Raw genomic sequence first — 15,364 nt, forward strand, 5'->3', positions numbered from 1 at the left:
GTCTGCTGCTATGAGGAGCACCAGACTGCTACACTGCTTTCTGCCCCATCCCGTTAAAACGAGGCACTTCGTCTTATTGCAGGTATTTTATTTGGATCTAATATATGCTAGAATATTTTTAAGGCAATCTGTTGAATGATCTCAAAGAAAGGCTACTCAAAGTAATTTGAACAAATTCCTCAAAAGTGTTTTATTTCAGTCAGTCTTCCAGTTATCCAGACCAGGTCACATGGCTGACAGATCCAGGTCGGTAACCCAGACATCCCTCTCCCCTGCAACACCCTCCAATAAATTCTAGGCAACCCCAAGAGATGTGTCCAGGTCAGAAAATGTATATATGGTGCCTGCTTTGTGTTCTTGGTCTAATCCAGGATCTTCTCCCAATGAGAGGAGGAAAGCATCTAGGAGGAATCTTAGACACATGGCAGAACCACATCAAGTTACTCTTCGATGCTGAGGAGTACTGGCGTTATATAAAGAGCTCCCCATGCTATGGCTAAAGCTCAGTCCAGCCACTTTTACAGGTTCTTGTTATTCTGGTGATCTGATCATGGGTGAGAGTCGAGACATTGACTCTCACTAAGAAATTTGGAACTCCATTTTATGGAGAAGTTTTCTCTTTGCTTTTTTTTTTAAAGTTAGTTCTCAATTGTAAAAAAGAAAAAAAAAGGTGGATTAAGAAAGCCACATTTTTTTTTTTACAATTGAGAAAAAAATACCTCACGCATCCCATTGCGCGATGTATGCTGTCTTTTCCTGAAGTGGATTTTGTGAAAGTGGATTTAACCTTTGATTAACAAAAATAAACTATGTTAGAAACCTAAACGCAGATTATTTCTGTCATGCAAACATTTCTTGTTAGATCAGGTATATTTGTGCCTTTTTTTTTTTTTTTTTTGCTTCAGCGTGTTCAACGGTCTCCAATTATCAGTACCACTATTTTACCACACGGTGTCACCATTGTACTGACTAATAACCTCCAAGCCACCGTGCAAGAAATTGGCGCTGGAATCAATTTCACCAAGATGCACCTTTAAAGCTCTCCATTAAGCGCTAAACGCGTACTATAAGACTGTATGAAAATAGCGGAGGATTACGGAGATTTGCTCAGACTAAGTGAAGCTGTGATTTTGGGACTACATTTCCTGCAGCCCGTGTTTGACCTGAAGCCGCCGACACCGGTGGCACAACAAACACGCTCCTGTTTAATCTGTCTGCACGTTGGGGAAGTTATTTGCAGAGGGCAGAGCTCGTTAAATTTGACATAGGCTCTCAACATTTCACAAGCACGCAAAAGGCAGTTCAAAGTGCAATATTCGTCTCTCTCTCTCTCTCTCTCTCTCTTTCTGTTTTTATTTTTTGTTCTTGAGTGTTCCGCCAATAATTCAAATAATCCAGCTAGAACTCAAAACGCCAGATTCTTGTTCATTATTGCCACACAGTTTGCAAATAGAAAATTGTATAATAAAGCTAACTTACGAGCTTTGGGAGGGGGGTGGGGGAGGATCTTCTTTATGTGGTGATTTTCTTAAATGGAACTCATTTAGACAAAGACAACTGCAAGTTTGAAGATTTTCTTTATCTCATTTTTGTAATAAACATATAAATAATAAACTCTAGACATTTCTTGACACATCGCCCTGTTATGAAAGTTAACTGGTATGGTAGAGACTATCCAGACATGTGCATCTGCCGCAGGTCATTTTCTATACATAGAAAACTATGTCCCTATTACAAAATATGAAAACAAAAATAACATTTTAGTACATTTACAGGAGTTACTTATTAATTTATTTAACGAAGTTGCTTCAGTACTACTTTAATGGTTACTGAACTGTCAAAATCTGCATTTTTTTTGACATGTTCATTTCCTCTGAAGAAAACAGAAAAAAATAGAAACATACACACACATAAAAAAAGCATAAAATGCAGACATGACACCAAAAACAATAAAATAAAACAAATAGCAGTACAAGAATTCCAATACTTTCCAAGCTACTGTATTTTTTTTTTTTTAAATTAAAATATATTCTCATATCTTACACTATTTCAAATAACGAAATGTGATTCGGCAGCAAATCTAATTTACATTTCTGTGTATAAAAATATAATTTATGGAACCCCGTAAAGTTTGTTCTATACCCCCAAAATATAACAGTCAGTTGCACATGTAAAGTGATCTTCTTCTCTGTCCAGTTATTTTTTATTACTATTATTATTCATTTTTATATTTTTTTTTGTTGTTTTTCTTCTTTTTCAAATCTTTTTGCGTTTTGTAGTTGAGATATACAAAAATAGATTATGCACAATTTGCTGCTCGCATCGTTTCACAATCCATTTCTGTGACAGCAGCAGCAGAGTTCACATGAGAATAAATTATTCAAAGAGGATTTTTTTTTTAAGGCTCCATTCATTCATTGAAAGGGGACGCATCATGGAAAAGTCACTGAAATAAATATCCCAACTCCGCTGGGGCCTTTTTGTCTTTTTTTTATTTTAAGATCATTATTATTATTTAATATGTCATTCTACTGGATAGTTCGAGGGTCCTACTTGAGTCTGATTTTGTTCCTGGGGGGGGGATTTTCAGCTTGGGTATGCTGACATCCCCAGTGGATGGATCGAGTGGTCGTCCAAGAGCCACGTCCCCAGCTGGTAAAGGAGTTTGGAGTACCAGTGCACCCCCTCGTTGTGCGCTCTGACCCGAGGCCGGGAGACGAACAGCGATGAGGACACCCAGTGGGCGATCCTAACGGGCGCCAGGGCCCAGTGCGCAAGCTCGTGGTCCTCGATCACAGCGTAACAGGACGCCAGAACCTGATCCACCACCACGGTCCCCTGTGCCGTCACGGGCGCGAAGGAGCCCTCGTGCTCTTGCGTGTAAATCCGGTTCACGTTCACGGCCACAACTCGACTCCGCTCCCCATCGTAGACGAACACCTTCTGTCCGGGTCGCACGTCGCTGGCGAACGTCGCCGACCGCGTGGAGTTCTCGCGGGCGACGAAGATGAGGTGCGCGGCAGTGAGGGTGATCTTCTGGCCCGTCTCGGTCTCGATCACGTAGAAGGTCCTCCTGGTGGTGGAGTCTCGGTCTATGAACATGATGAAGTCGGTGAAGATCGGGTTTCCGTCGCCGTCCGCAGCCAGGACTCTGTCCCCGGGTTGGAGGTCTCTGACCGGCTTCTTGGTGCCGTCCTGCAGGGTGACTGTGGAGGTTCCCGGGAAGCAGCCGCCTGACTTTGCTGCCACTGAATTTTCTGTTGGAATAAAAGTTTATGTAAAGTCATTACACTGACTCAAAAAACCCCCAACAACAACAACAACAACAAAAAACACTTAAAATGTATTTTTTCTTGATTTTTTCCCCCTCAGCCTTCAGTCATATTGATTCATGCTTACTGAAGAGTGATGTTTTCCTTAAATCTGACAGTTCCTGTGGAAATCATAAGGTTTTAAGACGTGCTATAGCCACTATCAAAGAACTACATTTCTTTCCATTTTTTTCAGTCTTGACACATTTTGATGACCACCAAAGTTTTTTGCATATTTAAGCTCTTTCGGTTGCTTTGTGTCACATGGGACCTGAAACATGAAAGTTCCTGTAAAATTAAAAAACATTTAATTTATAATATAGCACATCCTACAAAACCTACTGAAGAAGGCATTTCTCTACAGATCTTTCAGAGTTCATACATCTTCTTGGGCCTATATGCATTTTTATACTGATGCCAAACTGGCTTCTTCAAACAAGATGCATTCTAGCCTAAGCCTCATTTGTGTGTGGGTGTGTGTGTGTGTGTGTGAAATCAAAAGACGTAATCTCTTATAATAATCATCATTACAAAAACACCTAAGAACTTCTTTTTTCTTGAACTTTTTCATTTTCCACAGATCTCAGTGCTCCTGCATGCTTGTCATAAAACAGCTGTCATTCAAAAGCCACTCAAGAACTAATTTCCCTCCCCCCCCCCCTTTTTTTTTTTTTTTTGTAGCCTTCAGACGTCTCGGTGTTCCTGTATGCATTTTGCATATTGATGCCCCGCAGGCTCCTTGATGTCAGATGTGTATTGGCTTGGCCTGTAAAACCTAAAAGCCTGGGCTCATCTATCCTTAATTAAAAAAAAAAAAAAGAAAGAAAAAAGCCCAATAAAGAACAAGCATTGTTATTCTAAATCAGCTTGGTGGATGGAGCTACTCTTCGTAAAGAACACTCACGCCTTTCCCAGCTTCTCTCCCCATATTTACTCAGGTGCAGAAACCTCCATGTGACAATTCACACAAATAGGCGACTCACAACTACTATTTACCCAGTGGAGCCACTTTTCCATGCCTCTCGAGTTGTAGATTTGAATTTAAATGAGTGGCCCCCGGACTCTTAAATGCTTGCTGTTGTGCAACATCAATACACACCCCCTCCACCACCACCCTGTCTACCGCCTCTCCTGGCTTTGTTGTCAGTCTTGATGACGATAATTTTGGCCTTGGTGGAAGCTCTTCACATACCAGTTTCTAGGATCATGCAGAAAAAAAACAAAAAAAAAACGAAAAAGGTGGGGGGGGGGGGAGAAAAGGGGAGGGGAGGGTCTCTACTCAGAATTTGGGGGCTTTTAATCTTCTTTTAAGGTTCCTGAGCATGAAATGAGGTGACGACTGCAAACCAGATTTGGCGAACATTGTTCGGCCAAATCCTTTCTGTAAAGTCGCATGACCCCTGATGACATGTCGGCCTGGAGCGTACTGTGATCTCAGAACGCGTGAGATGAATGAGGAATAAGGGATTTATCAATAAAGTGTGGACTGAGAGAAGCGCGACGGTTCATCTGTCAGTGGTAAAGGGAATTTAAGTGCGATGCAGTTAAGGCCTGGATTTTTAAAAATATATCTAACATGAGACAAAGCAGAAGCCAGGCATTTCTAAACGCAATACATCATTAAATTAAGTTTTTTTTTTTTTTTTAAATAAATGGGTTTCATCTGAAATATTTCCGTATCCTTTTCGTGGAGCTTTAGCTTTTCTGGGTCACAGCCAGCAGCCTTGTTGAGACTGCAGTGTGTTGTTCCCACTAGGAGACGGTGTGGGGCAATGTAAGATTAAGGAGTGAGCTGCATGGTAAATGCTTGCAAACGGATGATAGGTGCTCATACATCACTGCCTGAAATATTCCTGTGAAATTCCTTCCTCATCATCATTTGCACTGCCAGGAGGCGTACGACGTTCATTAATCAGTCTCATTTGAGAACATTTTTAAACAGAAGACAATTATTTTTAATCTGCAGCCTCTGTGTTGCACCTGATTGACTGCTGTGGTTTTTTTTGTTTGTTTGTTTGTTTTCTTTTTAGACACCATGGGTTTGTTTTCTAAGCTTCCCAGAAAAGCATTGAGAAAAGAAAATTGCCTTATTTCTCTGAGACACAACTGATGACCAACCCTTTAAAAATGTAAGCCCTGTTTCTGTATATTTCGTTCTCGAAAACAGGTTTCAGGAATCAAACCCGAATATCTTTAGTCCAGGTCTGACCTGGTGATACATTGTGATTTGTTTAATGCTGCACAATATAAGGTTTGTCTTGATGCCCAAAAAAGTATTGACCATCTCCCTTTTTTCAGAAGCAGAATGTCGATTTCATAGTTGGTGTTAATTAAAAAAACCATTTGTGAAATACTCCCTAAACAATAATAAGAAGAAGAATCTGAATTCAAATAAGTGGCTAATCTCTCTGAACGTTTATATTGTCTTACAATTCCCATTTTCCATTGACTAGACAACTTGGTGAGTTGTAGGAAACCAATTCAACGACAACTGACATTAAACCTTTTTTTCCCCAAGCACTATCGTTGCCCCCTGACAGAATTACATCGTGGGCTGTGAGCCAAATTGACGTAATAATAATAAAAAACCCACTGGTAAGAGAGAGACAGGTACTCCTTCCTGGTACTGCTTGTTCCCCAACCCTAGCCTGTCTGCATGGTATATGGTTTGATTTGTCTCAAAAGTTAAACCTCTGCTCTGGAAATGATGCGACACCCAACTTGAAGTTGGAGATTGGAAATCCAGCATTGTTGGTTGTTCTTTTGCTGACAGCAATTAGCAAGGCTAAGTAATAAAGTCCTCCCACCCCCCCTATTTTTCTGGAGCTCATACTGAGACACAAGATAAATGTTTAAAAACACAGTTTTTTTTTTATGTGTGGCAGCCATGTTGGATACTGAATTTAGGGGACGTTATTGTTCCGTTTCTGTCACGAAAAACGGAACGTCCAACATTCAAGTACAAATATAGCATAGATGTGCCATCCTGAAGTTATTTATTCCCCCTCCCGGAAAACCTTTTGGATCATTACCAGGACAAACCTAGCGTTAACTAGTAGGACATTGTTTTAAAACAAATCTGCAGCCTTTATGTGTCGTCAGCTCCCCCCACTTTTCTTTGCAGGACCATCTGATAAGTCTAGAAAAAAAATCCTGAGCTGCACCTGCTTTTGAGGATTTATTTGCAGAGCGGTGTGCACCTCATAGCTTCCACCTTAATGCAACGTTGCAAGCAGGGGAGATCAATGAGGGGGGGTGGGGGGGGGGTCATCACCATCCTATAAATTACCCCTACCCCACCTCCAGTAACAAGACACTTATGCATAATACTTTACATGAACATAAATTGAGAGGAGTAGTCAAGTTACATGACAAGTTACATTGTTGCTGTATTTGTTCATATAATTAAGTAGTGTTTTTTTTTTGTTTGGAAATTTTTGAATTGTCACTCCATCACCCACATATGTTGAGACAGTATTAGAGAATCTGCAATTCTATGACTTGATTTTGATCTTGGTCCCTATCTTCCCCCCCTCCCCCAAGCCACCGTCTTTTAAAATGTCCTGGAGACGCCCCTGCTTACCTGCTTTCACCGAGCAGTGGATGTGGGCCTTTGACTCATAGTAGACCCAGTCGAATCCGGCTTCCACGGCGAGCCTGGACAAAGTGCCATATTTGCTCTTGTCTCTGTCCGAGGTGGTGATGTCCACGGCCCTGCCCTCGTAGTGCAGGGACTCGTCGAAGTGGTGCCCGTCCTCGTCCCAGCCCTCTGTGACCCGGAGCTTCACCCCAGGCCACTGGTTCATCACAGAGATGGCCAGCGAGTTCAGCTTGTCCTTGCATCTCTGCAGCGGAGCAGAAATCGGGTAAATCAGCTGAAACCAATGCAGATCATTCGAATAAATTGAACTAAAAGCATATATATATATTTTTTATCTTGCCACATTTTCTCCATTATACATCTGCTTGCTTTTTGTTGTTTTTTTGTTTGTTTATATATATATATATATATATATATATATATATATATATATATATATATATATATATATATATATATATATATATATATATATATATCAGTAGCAAGGAAAGACGAACATTTGGACTCGGTGAAGCCTCTCCATCCCCACATGAATCCATGAATTCTCTCAGCTGTGCTGAAACACTGCACCTCTGATCCTGAGCTTGCATTTCTCAGTGTGAGCAGCAGCGTCAGAGGGCACAGCTCGGGTAAGAAAGCTGCTCATGAAATATGGATAAAGCACTGCATTCGCTTCACTGGCCCTATATCATCTGGGTCTTTGGTTTCTGGAAGGTGCGTGAAACGTCCTCCCCCCTTTCCCCCCCCCTTATCAAAGAAGGGACCATTTGAACAAGATAAGCACGTTATAAACGCTCAAGCTACTGTTTTTGTTGTTGTTGTTGTTGTTGTTGTTTACTTTAAATCAATAACTGGCTCTGGAGGTGATATGAAGATTATCTTTCCTTCAAATGTGTGTGTGAGCACTCAGTGAAGATACTTGGCCCTCTCCAGGACAACTGTTCTCAATATGTCAAATAAAACATCACAAAGAGTCCTTTCAGACGTAGGGCGGGAGGGGGGGAGATACTTTCATTATTCTGCTCCTGCAAAGTCCTGGAAAACGTGACATGCCTCCTTAAGTGGAGGTGTTATTAGTTTGCTGACAGACAGACCTGTGAAATATCAGAGGAGCCTCGCGGACAGCTCAAGATTTTTGAGGTTTCACAGAGACCTTTAATCTGTTCATCACACTTGTAGCATGTGATGAATAAAAAAAAAAAAAATCAGTTTGAGGTGGGGGAGGTGGGGGGGAGCAACTCACAGAGGGGGGATTGTCGTAGTCAAGAACCGTAAAAAGCTTGAACCCTGTTTATTAATTCATCAGGTCGTGTGCCGCAAATCAAGCCAAATTCTGCTCAGCCACCATGCATGAAGCAAGCCCAGCAGGGAGCCTCCAAACCTGCGCTCCGGAGGGGTGAGTTGCTCAGTAGCCCGCCTCTTAATCTTTTTTTTTTTTTTTTTCCACAAATGATTCGGTTAGAGGAAACACTTATCAGCTACCTGTCAGTGCAAACATCTCTTTCGCTTATTACGCTGCATAAATACCTACTTTAAAAGCGATTTAATCCATCAAGTCGAACTCATCTAAGTTAAAATAGAAATCAGAGATTTAGACCAGCTAGTGTTAAAAAAAAAAGTAAAATAAGAATTTCATAAAGAAAGTTGAGGATGCGCTCGTTTCCACCTGTTTATTATGAGACACATGGAGCTGAGCGGTGAAGCCGCAGTAAAAGCCCCCCTAACCCCCCTCCACTTTTGGAGCTCTCCTCCTCCAAAACTGTTATCAGACTAAACGGGATAGTTCTCACGTTCCCTGGCAATGAACTGGACTTCCTTCACTGAGAAGCAGGGTCGCGTCCCCTTCAGTGAATTGTTTTGTACATTTTGTCACAGCTCCCGCTTACCAGATTTACCGCCTACGCGACCTTCGGCGAATGTCTATTTTCTAAAGCGCCAGAGACTGGGTTAAAAACTGCGCGTAAAGTTCTGCGCGCCAATGCGCGCATCCTAAGGCACGGTGCAAACCACGCTGGTGAATCTTTATACATAAGGCTTAAGTCACCTGCAGCCGCCGTCACTTTGCCTTGGTGTTACCTCGTTGTAATAGTTTTTATGTGATGCAAATGAAAAGAAAGGCGAACAGGTCTGCTACTTGGACTCTTACGAAGTTCAACTTTTGCTTCAAGTCAAATTGAGGATGCCTTGAAACTTTTCAATATAAGACATGGTCCAGGTTAACAAATTGCCTGAAAAATAAACCGTGACTACAGTACCGTAGAAATATCCGACACTTTTAACCAAGTTATCACCCTCCCTTCCACGCGTGTTTAAATCTGTTCCAGGAGTAACACCCAAGTTCCTTTAAATCGTCCATTTCTATTGGAAATGAACCACAGAACCTCTAAGTTTATCCTCGCGGCTCCACTCTGGAAAGAAGCCATCCACCCAGGCCTGTAATTTCCTAATCCCCATCTTTTGGTAACTTAAATGCATCGGATAGAAGAGGAGAGAGGAGGGATATGTGGAGAAGGCTGAGACCGCACGCACGCAGTGAATATTTCATCGGAGCCCATGCCTGGTGCAAGGCGCGAGTTCAGAGACTCCGGCGCGCCACCGTCGCCACCATCACTCCCACCGTCGCATTTTAATTCTCACTGAGCCGATACGAACCCAAAGCCGCCTGTTCAGTGTTTTCCTAATTCGTCGAGCTCTTAGTGCCGACTGCAAGGACGGAGAGACGCGGCGTCCTGCAAGCCTGTGAGATAGGAATCGAGTCGCGCAACAAGACCTGCCGTCCTTCCTGCAAAACGCGCTTGCAGAAAACGCGCAACCGGTCCACGTCCACTGGCTCCCCACCCTTTACGAAATGCAACATCGTTCACCGCACCGCTGCGCGCACAATCCAGATGGAAGAAATGTCTAAAGCGCATCACCAGGGAACACAATAATCACCTTAATCCAGAAACACACACACATACACACACACATACACACCTACACACACACACACACACACACACACGCACACACACACACACACACACACACACAAAAAGAGTCAAAGAACGAGGCTCTGCAGAGCTCTCAGATGGAGCCTCATTCAGATACAAATATAGATATGAGGAGATGGAGGAGGAGGAAGAGGAAGAGGAGGAGGAGGAGAAGGGTGGGGGGTGGGCGCATTAATATTTCAAATTCACTGTCACAATAATGAAGGCCGAGTGTCCTGACTGTCCGCCTGCACATCACTCCTCCAGCTGGATCTCTGTGCGAGAAAGTCCCAGGCTGGCGCATCAGAGTGCATCTGCATTTACAGTGAAGTTAAAAGGCTCAGTGTGAAGAGTTCAGACTTCACCTAACGTGCGCAATCAGTCTGACAGGGAGGCTGTTGCAGTGCGCGGTGATGGTGGAGGAGGAAGGAAATATACAAGAAAAGAAGAAAAAAAAACAACAAAAAAAAAAACAAAAACCAAGATTATTCAGTGCGCTTACCTGAGTCATCATCCTGTCGGCTCCTGTGTTCTCCTCATCCTTGAAGATGATGTCTGTGTTATAATTGGGAGTGAGCTCTTTAAAGCGCTCGGAGTTCCGTGTGATCTTGCCCTCGTATCTACCGCTCGCCCCCAGGGTCTTCTCCGCCACGTTGGGGATGAACTGCTTGTACGCCAGAGGTGTCAGCTTCTTGGGGTGTCTCCTCCTGCCGTAGCCCCTGCCCGGTCCGCATCCCACCGCGGAGGACACCAAGGACAAGCAGATGAGAGCGACAGAAGCGATTCTGGTCCAGCGCTGATGCATGTTAAAAATAAAATAATGAAGAAAAAAAAAGAGATCTAAAAAAAGAAAAAAAGAAAAAAAAAAGAGTCACCGCTGCGGCTGCTGTCTTATCTCAGCTGCCGATGTCCTTGTCTCCTCTCTTCTCCCCCTTTTTTTTTCTTCCGCCTGCGTCTCTTGGTCTCTTACCGCGGCAGGTGCGGAAATGAGCGCCTCAGACTGATGGTAATAACGGGGCACATCGAAAGAGGATATTTAAAAAAAAAAAAAAGAAAAGTAGTGAGAGAATTATAAGCCACGGGATCTCTGGTTTAAACTGCAGCCGCTTGTGTGAGCCGAGCGCTTTTACTGCTTTGTATTATAGCAGCGATCTATAGCAGGGGTGGGACTTAATTGGCTCGCCTAGACAAACCCTCCTGATGTTATCCCACTGAAAAAAAAGGGGGGGGGGGGGAAATCAGGGAAAAAAGAAGAAGAAAGATTTTCTCCCACCTTACGGTTAGTCTCCCCTTCACGGAGGACGCGGGCTCCTCCTCCATGGGAAAACATCAATTATGAAGCAAAGCGTCTCCAACCCTCCCGTTTTCCAGCCTGTTCACAGCAGAGGGAGAAACTTGCAAAGTGCCGGACACAGATCTGAAATCAGTGTTAAGTTTCTCCGTGTGTGCACCGGGGCAACTCTCCGCATGGAGACACTCGTGGACGCGCAGTGCGCATACCTGTGTTGGATGACTTCGCCGTGATCCGTGTCCAGTGAGGATAAAGACGTTGAAGGCATAAAATAAAACGGAGATCTCGCTTGGGCCTGAAACGACCTGATCTGGCATCCCCTCTGTAAGGAAAAAACAAAAACAAAAACAAAACTATGCGCAAAGTTGCGCAAAAATGCCACCGGTGACACTTTTAGATAATCTAAAGTCTTATGAGATTCCAGTAAACTTACTTGAATTAATGTTATGATTTTAACGGAAAAAGTAGTCAAAATATTTCCCGAAAGAATCAGATCTTTGGTGCGCTCGTGCTGTGCGCCATTTTACGCATCCAAGCAACAACACAGGCCAACAGAAAACAACAACAACAACAACAACATATTATGTCTTAAATCCTATTGAAAAACGAATCAGGGACACCTACAACTCCAGAGACCGTTAGAATGAGCGGGTTTGATGATCAGATGAGACTTCTACGTGTTGAAACACTCAGCATTAACCAAATGATCTCCACTGTTTTGCTCGACCGGTTCAAAGCAGGGCATAGCTGTGAAGTGGAAGAAAAATAATCTGTTGTCCATCTTTTTATGAGTGAAAATCGAAAAAAACTGGCATGCAATTACAACTGTAAGCCTTCAGAGGTTTGTCTCTACCTCCTTAGAACATCTAGAGATTGAAATGTTTGTCCTTTTTATTTTATTTTATTTTTTTTTTTTTTTTTGCAAAAATAGCTTAAGCTATTGGATGGAGAGTGTCTATGATAATCAGTTTTTAACTCCTGCCATAGATTCTTAGATTTTAATCAAAACTCCAAACTGAGCTTTTCTATGGTTTTTAATCCTGCAGAAAGGTGAACCTTTATCTCACTTTCACATCTTTTCACACAAGTTTTAGTCCAACATTTTACTCCTTTATCAACTCCGAGCAGCTTCTCTGTCTCAAGTGATGCAAAAATATCCCCATAGTTATTTTGCTGCCTCAGTCACTTTAATTGATCGGTTATGTTTGGTAGGTTTGCAGTTGTGCCTTTCAGTGCACATTTTCAGACGAGTGAGTGGAGATGTTCAAGGCACCTGACCCGTCTTTAAACTTCTCCAGAACTTTCTCCCTGACCTGTGTTCCATGGTCTTCGTGAAGATGTTTGTTTTTTTTTTTGTTTTTTTTTCATTTGACAGAAGTTCTCAAACACACCTTTGGGACTTTCATAGAACAGCTGGATTTATACCAAAGATCAAATGACAGAGGGGTATCAGAGAAAAAGGATGATTAATGCAAATGCATATCACACTTTTTAGGCTTGTATTGTAGAAAAAAAAAAGAAATAATAAAAAAAGAACACTTAATTGTTCTCCAACTTCACAAATCCAAATAAAATGCAATTAAAGTTGCACATAATGTGACAAACTGTGGGAAAGTACAAGGGGTTTAAATACCTTTGAAAGTCATTGTAAAGATGAAGGGCGGGGGAGTGCAGACATAATCATGTTCCATTTTGCACCTGTACTGTTTTCTTATGTATTCAACTAGACTTTATGAGTCAGCAATATAGAAAAGCTGCTATGACCCAACACAAAACCAATTAAGTCTTGTTTGACATAGCTTCACTCTGTCAGTCCTAAACCCTCACTGCATTCAAGACACATGAGTTCATACAAAAAAAAAAAACAAAACAAAAAAACAGATATTCAAAACAGTTTCAGGTATTAAAAAAAAAAAGATTTGTCTGATAACAAAGAGTAATTACAGGCAGAGGACTGTTTCGGGGCCAAGGTTGGCTCTCATCGCACAGACTGCGTGGCACGTTCGCTCTTAAGTGAGGACAGATATGCCAGGCTTTGGTGTGGCTTCAGTCTCATTAAAGCAGGCTCTGGCTGACCTCCAGTCTGGTGTTGTTCAAGCCTGTGCCAGGCTTGTGGGAACCAGAGGGGGGGTAAGACTACCTGCCGTGATCGTCAGCTCCTGGCCAAAAGATGGCGTGTGCACCTGGCACACCACTGTGTAATCCTAAAATGCTTCCAGTGGTGGATTTCAGTTTGGGTTTTTGACGGATTTCCTTAAGATGTCCTCCTGCATAGTTGGTTTTCTGGATGAGCTAGTCAAACACGAGGCTCACAGCAATTATGGGAGCACCACAGTCGTTGTGTTTTGCCTGGTGGACCTCAGAAGTTTCCTTCAGCACAAGCAATCATAAAAATGTCTGTCAGGCAAAATAAAACTCACGATAAGGTGAATACTGTAGGCCAAAGAGGGTTCTTTGTAAATTAAGCAAGTGACAAAACGCGACGCAGAATGAAATGAATTATGGAGAAATCGCAATGAATTATGCAGCCGAAGGAGCGAGCTGCTCTGATGGGTCTGAACTTGAGTTTCTCCCGCAGAGGAAACCGAGAATCTTTCAGGCAGACCTGGGGCAAAGAATATTTGCAAACATTACACTTTAGTGTTTGGCTTTGGTCTACGGCAGCGCCAAATAGGTGGAGTTAGAAGCTAAAAGCAAAGGAAATCTCTGCAGGCAGAGAGTACAAATCTGGTAAAGGAGAGTTATGGGAGACATTTTCTTTTCTTTAACTGTCAAAAGGAGCAATTTAAAACAACATGATTTCATCAAAGACAAAATGATACGTAGCTTGATATGTGGATTTAAATGAATGACACGTGGACCCTGGACAGGTCGCCAGTCTGTCGCAGGGCATAGACAGTTTCCACTGTTTGGTACTTAAACTTTCAACATAGGTAGTTGCTGCCATTCTTAGAGGGGATCTCAAATATTCATGGATTTCAGCTGTGGTCCCAAAGTCCCCCGAGAAATTGGGGGTCCGCTGTACAACTCAAGTGGGAAAATCTGTGCGCTGGATAGCTATTTGTAATGGACTCCACAAATCTGACCTCAGTGGAGAAGTTGGAAGAACAAATTGATAAAACAAAGTTTCAATTCAATAAATAGTTCATTAATAGCAAATTAACAAGCTTTGTTTGCCGTTAGGCACCAGCTGTATAGTAAACGTGTGGAAGAAGGGGGCTTTTCACATTGCTCTAAACATACGATCTCCATAGTGGTGATCTCCATAGATCGTGCTCTAGGGATGCCCTTTCTCCAGTGTTGTGAATTGTATCACAGTTTCATTCACATTGTCATTACGGTTAGATATGGCAGCAAAAGTCAGGTCTGTCTGTGATGTAGTTCGGATGGGACTGAGGTCGTTTCAATTACACAATTCATACTAAGACGTCTGTTATGCCTTTCCCATTCAGGCACGGAGCAGCCAGTGAGTAATCACTTTTTGCCATTTTTGTGTCCCTCCTCCCTCCAGACTTCACCTGCACTGCTTCCTCCGCTAAGAAACACTCGCAGCTATTATGCTGCCTTCATTTGAAAATCCTCCCTCTTCATCTTGACATTCAAAGGAATTAATAGATATGCTGTTGCTAAGACGAAATCCACGCCTATGTTTGATTTCTCGAACCACAGTCCTCGTGAAGCACAAGCTAGATGCAACCAGGAGTGTTTGATGGAGTTTAACCAGAGTAAGTCCCCCCAATTACTGCTTAAAGCCTCCTCCTGTCTGAATGTTTTGTAACATTGTTAGACGGATTAGGACTACGGAATAATCACGCACAAAACATTTAAGCAGTGTCAGGCTGCTTGTGCTGTTTTGCCTTTGCTGCAAATACGGTTTCCTTTCTGTCAGTCAGTCGGAAAGCCGGCCCAACCGCAATTCATTGTGGGTTTTTCTCTCTCGCTCGCAGGTGGAGTCCACATTCAGACCTTTATCCTGTTTTGAACATTTGACAAACCGTTTACAACGCAGGCAGGTAGCCACCAATCCCACCAACATGTGTCCTCCTTTGTCCCGGCAATAATGTGTGAATGGCCGTCCTCTCAATGGTTTATCTAAGTCGCACGCATAAAGCATTATGTGGAAGCGGTGAGTAACAATCCAGCCCAACAGATACAGGTGGCCCGGAGCTAATCCGTGAGCTACAAT

The 15,364-nt window shown here is 42.7% G+C and overlaps 2 protein-coding genes across 2 annotated transcripts in view; both read right to left on the reverse strand.

The window, feature by feature from the left end:
- LOC148153410 (uncharacterized) overlaps nucleotides 1-15,364 on the reverse strand; it is a 440,640-nt gene that overhangs the window by 95,487 nt on the left and 329,789 nt on the right. The window lies entirely within an intron of this gene.
- On the reverse strand, nucleotides 1,559-13,365 carry shha (sonic hedgehog signaling molecule a). Its single transcript, XM_015006319.2, has 3 exons — nucleotides 10,390-13,365; nucleotides 6,895-7,156; nucleotides 1,559-3,257 (listed from the first exon to the last, which is right to left on the reverse strand). Exons 1-3 carry the CDS (start codon nucleotides 10,690-10,692, stop codon nucleotides 2,587-2,589), a joined length of 1,236 nt encoding a protein of 411 aa, XP_014861805.1. The 5' UTR covers nucleotides 10,693-13,365; the 3' UTR covers nucleotides 1,559-2,586.

The sequence above is a fragment of the Poecilia mexicana genome, unplaced genomic scaffold (assembly GCF_051168715.1).
Source record: "Poecilia mexicana isolate PSO_F unplaced genomic scaffold, ASM5116871v1 scaffold_20, whole genome shotgun sequence".
NCBI classification, from domain to species: Eukaryota; Metazoa; Chordata; class Actinopteri; order Cyprinodontiformes; family Poeciliidae; genus Poecilia; species Poecilia mexicana.